This window comes from Limulus polyphemus, unplaced genomic scaffold (assembly GCF_000517525.1).
Source record: "Limulus polyphemus unplaced genomic scaffold, Limulus_polyphemus-2.1.2 Scaffold4070, whole genome shotgun sequence".
NCBI lineage: Eukaryota > Metazoa > Arthropoda > Merostomata > Xiphosura > Limulidae > Limulus > Limulus polyphemus.
The window spans coordinates 27,116-36,000 of NW_013669680.1; the positions used below are offsets into that span (position 1 = coordinate 27,116).

Below are 8,885 nucleotides of genomic sequence, written 5' to 3' on the forward strand. Positions count from 1 at the left end.
CCCTTCCATCTATATCATGGATAACTGGCTGTTGTAATGTGCTATGCAAAGGCATAGTTGAAATGTTGTTATAATCTTCTTACTAGAAACCCATATTTAACCAGTAAAAATGATGTTGGTTAAATTATTCAAGTTCTTGAATATCCTAAACCTTTGCAAGTGTTTAATGTTTTTTTTTTTAAAACATGTATCAACAATATCTAGGATAAAGCATCAATCTTTGAAAGTAATACTATCATATCAGTTCTGTGACCTTTAAAGGATCAAGCTTTAAATTATAAGCTTAAGTTTTATGCACAGTGATGCTCAGTGCACCATAATTCAGTGATGAGAATATTGCTTTAATTAAAACAGGTGCATTGTTGGTGAAGGTAAAAGCCTTGGCAGTACCTGTGTATGAGACAAAAAATTGTTGAAAACCTATTCTATAGTTTTCTGATTGCAAGTTAATATTGGGCTTGTAAAGGATCAGTTGACTGAAATCATTACTAGACTTTATTGTGATCTCTTATCATAATTACTTACGCATTTAAATGTTTTAGTTTCAAATAATTATGCATAACCTGGCAACTTTGCCTCATAATATTAGAATAAAATCTGGGTTGCTTTTAGCAGGCTGTGCTTAATGTGTCTTTTTTTAAAAAATAAATTGGCTTTCTCTCTGAGCTATTTCTCATGTTGGCAAAAGTAAAGATTTTGTCATTGTCTTACTATTTATGGAATTCCTTTATGTTAACACTTTTTGAATAAACTTCATATGAAAAAACAAAATTTTTTGAGAATACAGCTTGAAAGAAAATATAAGAACATCATAATAGAAGTTTTGAGATGTATGTGTAACAATAAAACATGCTTCCGATACTATTATCTTACTTCTCCCAAATAGCTTTTCTCGACTTATATTGCCCTCTTTATGCGCAAATTTTCACTCACCACTAGCCTTGTTATTCCCTGCCTATCCTCATGTGTATTCACATGGAACATCTGTATGTTATCATGCAAAAGATAGTTTAGCAACCCTCCACAAATAGGAGTGTGACACAACTACTATCATCCCTAGACCCCTCTCTTCTGTGCAGCCCATAATAACTATAGTAACTTCTCGATTGGTAGTCTAACTGTCAGGGCTTGTTTTCAGACTGAAATTTTAGTTAATTTGTTCTTTGGCTGCATTTTTTTTTTCAACCACCATTTTTTGAATTTTTACAATTGTATAAATTCTGGTTGGAGAGAAAAAAAATTTTCCCAGTCAACTCCACTGGTTATGCATTCGCAATTCCATGTAGCATCTACTACCACTGCTGTAGCTAGTACAGATGATTTGCTGGCCACTTCAATGATGTTTGAGCAAGCTTTCTCTGTTTAGGAAGTAATGGCTCTGGTTCATTGAGAGTTGGCTACTTTTATGCAGGGTCTGGTGTACTGCCATCGTTTGCCTCCTACATATCACCATGGAGTCCTACTTAGCCATTACGTGGATGACTGGCTCCTTTTAGCTTCTTCAAAGGTTGAATCTGCCCTTCATACTCCATTTCTTGTAGGTTGGTTGGTGAAGATAGAGAAGCCTTTCCTCACTCCCACACAGTTCCTAGTTTATCTTGGGGTGTTGTTCAATTACCTACTCAGTTGGGCCTGACATTCTACCCTTCAGTTAAGGGCTATGGAGCTTCTAGTTCGTAGTCTCTCCTCTTCTACTTCTCCCACTGTGTGAGAGGTTCTCTCTCTTTTGGGGACTTGGGCTTCTCTGCAAGCCCTCATTCATCATGCCAACATGCATTGCCTTCAGAGGGTTTTGTTGGGCTGGTGGAGCCTTGTTCAGGTTTCCTTGGATGCCCCTTTCTTCCTTCCTCCTTCCTTACAGACTGACTTTGCCTGGTGGTTGGATCGAGACAACACCACTGTTGGGGTTCCTCCTCCTCGACCTGAATGTCACCTTTTTACGAATGCCTCTCTGGACACTTGGGAGGTTTTGGGGTGGTGGACTCACTCAGGGTCTCCTCTCCATATCAATCTCTTGGAGCTCCTCACAGTTCATTGGGCTTTGGTTCAATTCCTTCCAGATCTTCATGGCCAGTTGGTGATGGTGTATTCTGACAACTCGACACTGGTCTTGTACATCTCCAGGCAAGGGGGCATATGGTCAGGAGACCTCTGTTTTTTGGACACTGGATCTCCTGTATTGGGCTCATGGCCATCAAATTCTTTTGTTGGCTTGACATATTCCGGGTTCTCTGAATCTTGTCAAATATAATTTATTATGTCCTGAAAGGATTCTTCCATTGGAGTTGTCACTGGACACATGGATGTGTTGGGAGCTCTGTGCCTTGTGGGATGTTTCAGAGGTGGACACCTTTTCCACTCATCACAATTCTCAGCTCCCACAGTTTTGGTCTCCTATTTCACATTCTTTGGCTGGAGTGGTGGGTGCTCTCAGTCTGGATTGGTCTCTATGCCTACTCTCTCATTTGTCTGTTTTTTAGATCATTTCTATCATCCATACCACTCCATGTCATGTTCTGTTGGTGGCTTCATATTGGGTGGCTCATCTATGGTTTACACATATCATCATTGGTCCATCTGTCTTGGTTATCCTCTATCATCCAACCCTTTCCCACATCACTTCCTTTTTAATCTGGCTCTTTGACAAGGGTCTTTTGGTCATCTCTGTTAGGGGCTATCACATGGCATTGTCAGTCACATTTCATTTTCCTTGTTATGCCCATGTCTTCAATTCAACAGTCTTGTCTGCTTTGTTCTGTTCCTTCTGCATCACTTGTCTTCCTCTTCCTGCCTCTCTACTGGATTGGAACCACAATATTGTCCTTCATGCCCTTATCCTTCTTCCTTTTGAACCCTTTATATCCCCTCTCATTTGCTTCCTCTTGTTACCATCTAGACATCGTCATTTGGATATGTTTGCTTTTGGTGTCCATTGCACCTTGTTTCACAATTCCTATGTGGTCCTTTTCCCCAATAATTTCTTTTCTGCCCAAACATTGGCCACTCAGAAGAGTAGTTCCACCTTCACACCTATCTTCCTTCCTTCCATATCTCACTTTTATGATCTTTTTTATCCTTACTGCCACCTCTGTGTAGTCAGGGCTCTCTGCTGTTACATGGCATGCACTGAATCTTTACCAGCCCCGTGACTTTTGTAACAGATTGTATTCACTTAGTTTATTCCTTTCTTTCTCCTGATGATTTTCATCTTTTTTTGTGTATCTTCCCATCAAATTCGTCTCCTTACCATATCCCTGGCTACTCATTTCCATCATCCATTGGAGGACATCATTAGCACTGGTATGTGGACCACTCCCCATACCTTTACTGCCCATTGTCTTCACCACCTAGTTGTTTCTTCTTCTATGGGATTTCATCTTCCTCCAATTGCTATTTTGCACTCCAGGATGTCTTTTTGAGTTGGTAAGTTCTCTTTTTTTCTTCTTAATTTTCTTAGCAGGGGCTTTTGTAACATAGTTGGCTCCTGCTTAGTGGTGAATGTTGCCTGACCACATATACTTATTCTTAGATCTGCACTGGAAGACCTGTGGATCATATACACCCACAGTTGAGATTAGATGATCCACAGGACTGCTTGTAGGTATGCCTCGTGGTACTTAGCTTCATAAAGATGTTCTTCCCAGACCATACACTCATGGACTAACATGAGTAAAACAGACAGGGATTACTACCCATCCCAGATGATCCATGTATTGTAGGTCACAGGATTAGCCTGTATTTCAAAACAAGGTGTCGCGGTCACCCATTGCACTGTCCCTGGTGCATTATTTCTCCAGACTTTCCAATGCCCTGTTTTCTCCCTTCTTCCAGTGGAGTATGGGAGTCCTTACCACCTACCAGTGCCTAGTTGCTGGGTGGTGGACCATGGAGGTTTCCTACTGAGTGTGCTCAGTCCTACTCAGTTGAAAGTAGGGAGATATAGATGAGGTTGATGCTCATCCTATCATGGACCTGATGTATAATTCCAGATGCCGTCAGGTGTTGAATAATGCATTCCACCTCTTCCTACCGTGGACTGGGCCATACATTCCTATTGCTGCCTGATAATGGACTTGAGATACACCCCCACTTTGCTGTCCACCTTCCTACTGTCTCCTGGGTGTCAGTTTCTAGCAGATATTATGTTGGATGTGCTCACAGGATTAAGCTGGGGAGATCCCTCCATTGTTTCCACCCTTACTGCAACACAATTGGATGCGGGCAAAGAGTATACCTGGTTCAGAAATGGTACTGTCTCCTACAGGGGTGTTGCCTTCCATTTATTTGCATGCCCCATGGTCTTCCTTTGGGCACTTTCTAAAGTGGGATCATTTTCTCATCAGACCCTCTGCCAACTCAGTGTGGGATTCTAGCTATTTGTGAGTAGTGGTAAGATATCGTATTCTTGGTTGGTTTTGTATGTACTGCCCAATCTCGAGGGGTCCCAGGCTGCATGAAAGAGTGGGGGCTATTGACGATAGGAGTTATGTCACATTCCTATTGGTGGAGGATTGCTGTACTATCTTTTGCCTAATAGCATGCAGATGTTCCAAGTGAATACACACGAGGGTAAGTTGGAGTATCAAGGCTAGTGGCAAGCAAAACGTTGGACACATATAGAGGGCTGTATAAGTCGAGAAAAGCTATTTATGAACAGAGGTAAGTATCTATCAGAAATACATTTTCAGTTTAGAAAAATGTTAACTTTTGTATACAAAGAGGGTTTATCATATTTGATATAAGCTTACTTCAGATTCAATTTCTTTGTGTAATGAACCAAAATAATGAGAGATTTTATCTGGTTATTTCTTTTCCTTTTGTTTCTATCTTAAATTTCGCCATTTTTTTTTTCTCATACTTAAAAGATCATTAATCAGGAATCTGTTGTCTTTTTTGTTGGTGTTTCTATCGTGAATTAAAATTTAAAAAAGTTATCTAACACATACAGGTTAAAACATCATATATATATAGAACAGTATAAATAAGTTTTAACATTTATTTGTTTAGATATCCTTTTATGATAAGTTAACATTAAAGGTAAAGTGAAAAATGAAATATAGTCAGTTTGCTTGTGGTCTTGCAGATGTGTACATCTATGTGTAACAACACAATCTATATGTGTGTGTGTGTGTGTAGGACCCTTACAACAAAACATTTAGAATCTTCTCCGAACATGTTGTATATGAGAAGTCACATGTATGAAACAGAAATCAAGAAATTTTTTTTTGTAAATTTGGATATTTTTTCCAGTGTTCTTTTGATTTGCATTTACATACTGTTAGTAGAATTATTTATGGGATTTTGAGTCTCTTTTACTTCACCATATACAGCTGTTTAATGATAACATTTTAGCTCAACTATGAGTTATAGGTGCTGTTAAGGTCGTTCATCTTGCTAAAGTAATGGTTCTCCATTGCCTAGTAGTAGGCTGTACAGAGGTTTAACTTAGTTCTTGTCTAGAATTAATCTTCCACTGCATAGTGCTGTAGCTGTTCTTCTGATTGATAAGATAGCACTCAATATAAGTGTTGTACATGTATTATGTGGAGAACAGGAAACTGGTTTTACTTTTTTCATGGAACTCTGTCATGTACATGTAAGAGGTGTGACTGTCTGGCATGCATTGCTGTGTTTATTCCCGCTTTGTTGTGCATTGTATACAATGTATTTAAAGTAATTTTGTATTTGAGTGCCATGTACTGATAAAAGGATAAACTTGTATATCTAAAGTCATTTACACATGAACTTCCCAGTAAGAGGGTCAGCCTGTATCCCACTTAATACTGAGCACAATAAACATATTATTCCAACTCCAGCATGTATAGTTGTTACATCATTTGTAAATGTAAAGCTCAATGACTTTTGTTCTCATTCAACTGTGAAGTCCATGTGACATCAAACCTGTAATACAAGTATGTCTTCAGCTGTTTCGAGTAAAAAAAATCAAGAGTACAGATGTATGACAAAGTCTGTAGTTGAACTCAAATTATTATATTACAGACTTTGTTACCATGTGTGAATATTTGGAATATTTTGCTTATAGTTAATTTTTAGATTTACTAACTTATAGTAAACTGCATTACAGATAGTTCATGTAGGTAGTTAATCAACAAAACCAGGACTTGTATAACAAATATTGCATGTAGTAGATGTTAATGTTAAACATGACAATGTGAACTGTATTTAGTATAATTTAAATTTAAGCAGTAGGGTACAAAATTGAGCAGAAAATGTAGAATGCATACTGGAGGTGATAAAGTTAAGCAACAGTTGTGAAATCTACACACAACTTTTTATAAGTTGTGTACAAGATCATCAGTTCATTTGGCTAGAGAACTGAATCTTATGTAGAAAAATGAAAAATTCTTTGAGAGGAGTATTTTTGCATTGTTAACTGATTTTGATTATCATTGTATTTGTGTGATATATAAAAAGAAATGCATGTCTGACAGGTTAACTTCAATATCTCACTGATATTCAGTAAGATATTTGTAAGAAGAGTATAGGTGTTTGACCTTAAAGTCTGTGAGAAAATGATTTTAACAATGTGTTTGAATGTTTGCTATTTATTTTGTTGCACTCAACAACATTAAAGATTCTTTAGAAATACATTGTTATATTTAGAATGTTTAAGTCAAGAAAATTAGTGTGATAAAGTGTACAGTATATTGTATTTAAATCTACTTAGTGCAGGTATCAACTTTGAGTAACTATTAATTCAAGGAAGTATAATTGTTTCTGATTTTACATTTTGGTTGTCTTTCATTGGAGTCACTTTATTATAGTTAACAGACATTATAATCTTAATTTATTAAATTAGTTAACACTGTTAACAAGCTATTAAGAAAGTCTGATTTACAATGTTGAGTCAGGTAGTTTAATCATAAAATAAAACTGGTTGTAAAACGTAGGTGAGTTGCAAGTAGTATTGATTCTTTGTTATTCTTTAAAGAAAAGTTGAATTGGTTCTTATCAATTCTATTGACTAGCAAATACGAAGTGAATCTGGGAATTACAACTTCACATACAAAGATGCAAGAAAAGCAGAAAACAAAAACTTGAATCGTTACAGAGATGTAAATCCATGTGAGTAAATTAAATGTGCATTATGCTAGACTATCTAATGACTAATAATAATAATAATTTTCTTAGGTGTACAATGGTTTTCTTTTATGCTATATAATTTATCTATTTCAAAGTTTTTATATAGAATGTTCTGTATTTTAGGTGTAGGGTTGATATATAATTGCTTGTCTCTAAAATTAGTGTAGAATAGTCCAAAAATAATAGTTTAATTTTTTCTGCTCTTTTTCAACCAAAAAAAAAGGGAAAATATTGCAAACTCTATTTTTATTTTCTTTATAGTTAAATTAAGTTTGCTTAAGTTAATTACTGTTTGGTTAATGAAAACAAAGTATAATGCTAATTGTCTAGATAGAATGTAAAGAAAAAATTAAAAAATGTAAGACTAGACAAGAATAAAACTATTCCAAAACAGATTGAGATAAGTATGACAATCAAGAATTAGTTTATAGAAATAACACAAAAAATTAATCTTTAAAAACATTGAAAAGTGTGATCAGAGGGTGAGAAAAAAAATGCAGTTATTTTGTAATGTGTGTGCATATGTGTAAAGTTTTGTACTAGAAGTATTGGAACAGCACATCTTGAGTGTTGTATTCCACTTTTATGGTCCCATCATAATTTAAATTGTACATACATTTATAATTAAACACATTCAGCAATACCAGTAGAATTAGACAAGCAATGTGATGTTTAGCGGTCTGTCTTGGCTGGTCAGATCAGATTCTGAATATTATTTTTAAACATTTCATGAAGTGATTATGGATTTTTTAATTATTACCAGTGGATCAAATCCAAACTAACAAAAACAGGCATATACCGTAATACTCCCACTATTTGCAGACTTTTCCATTCAAAGCAATCAGTGAGTAGTGGAATTCATTCCCCCACATGGGAATTTTTGTTGTTCTTCACCTCAGTTTCATTGTTTAAGACATCATGGGAGTTGACATCTTCCATTCATGGCCATGTTTCAAGGCTACATCCTGTTTCTGAAATCCAGCTCCCTGTGCCCAGGCATGTGTTCACTTACAATCTTGAATTCCCTATAAAGTCATGATATCTTTCATTTCAGAATGGCTTTTAAAACTCGTGGACTGATTTTGACTGGCTGAGCCAACATTCCACATTAATACATAAAATGGTCTTCCATTCTTTTCAACTTGTAATAGATTGAAATGTCTCTGATTGTCATTTCAACAATTCCACATAAGTAACCATTCTTTGAAGTTGCATGAGCTCCTTTCCATGTGGCATGTTAACTCCATCTGGTTGACTGTGGCTACTACTGACCTATGCAGTCATTCATCATGAAATTCACATGCAAGCTCAGTGAAGATTGGTCTATTTGTGGCTAGGGTTGCAGTGTTACAGAACTTTTGATAATATAGATATGTGGTATGTGTTTCTTAGTCTAACTCTCATCACTTATTTGGATTATCAGTGACAGGTTGTAGCTTATTTTATTTTCAGATGACCATAGCCGTGTTAGACTGAGTAAAGGAGACAAAGACTATATTAATGCAAGTTTTGTAGAAATACCAGCTGCCAGACGTGCCTATATTTTAACACAGGTTAGTCACATAAGAAATATTTTTTTTAATTCTGATAGATTTTGAGCTGGGTAGGTTTTTTCTATGTGTATACCTAAAAATAATGAAAAACATGAAGATCACTTTTATATGCGGAAACATCTGTCAGCTGAGTTCTTGCACAGGTCATAAAATATAACGTTGATAAACTGAAACATCAGCACATGTAGATCTTGAAAGTCGAGTTGTTCAAAACTTGAAAATAGTGTT

General features: G+C 36.2%; 1 protein-coding gene across 1 annotated transcript in view; it reads left to right on the forward strand.

Annotated features, from left to right (window-relative positions):
* Positions 1–8,885, forward strand: part of LOC106470536 (tyrosine-protein phosphatase non-receptor type 1-like) — a 47,222-nt gene that overhangs the window by 7,113 nt on the left and 31,224 nt on the right. The window contains exons 2-3 of the mRNA XM_013931096.2: positions 6,990–7,086; positions 8,557–8,657. Of these exons, the coding sequence (XP_013786550.1) occupies positions 6,990–7,086; positions 8,557–8,657 (198 nt within the window). The remainder of the gene's footprint in view (positions 1–6,989; positions 7,087–8,556; positions 8,658–8,885) is intronic.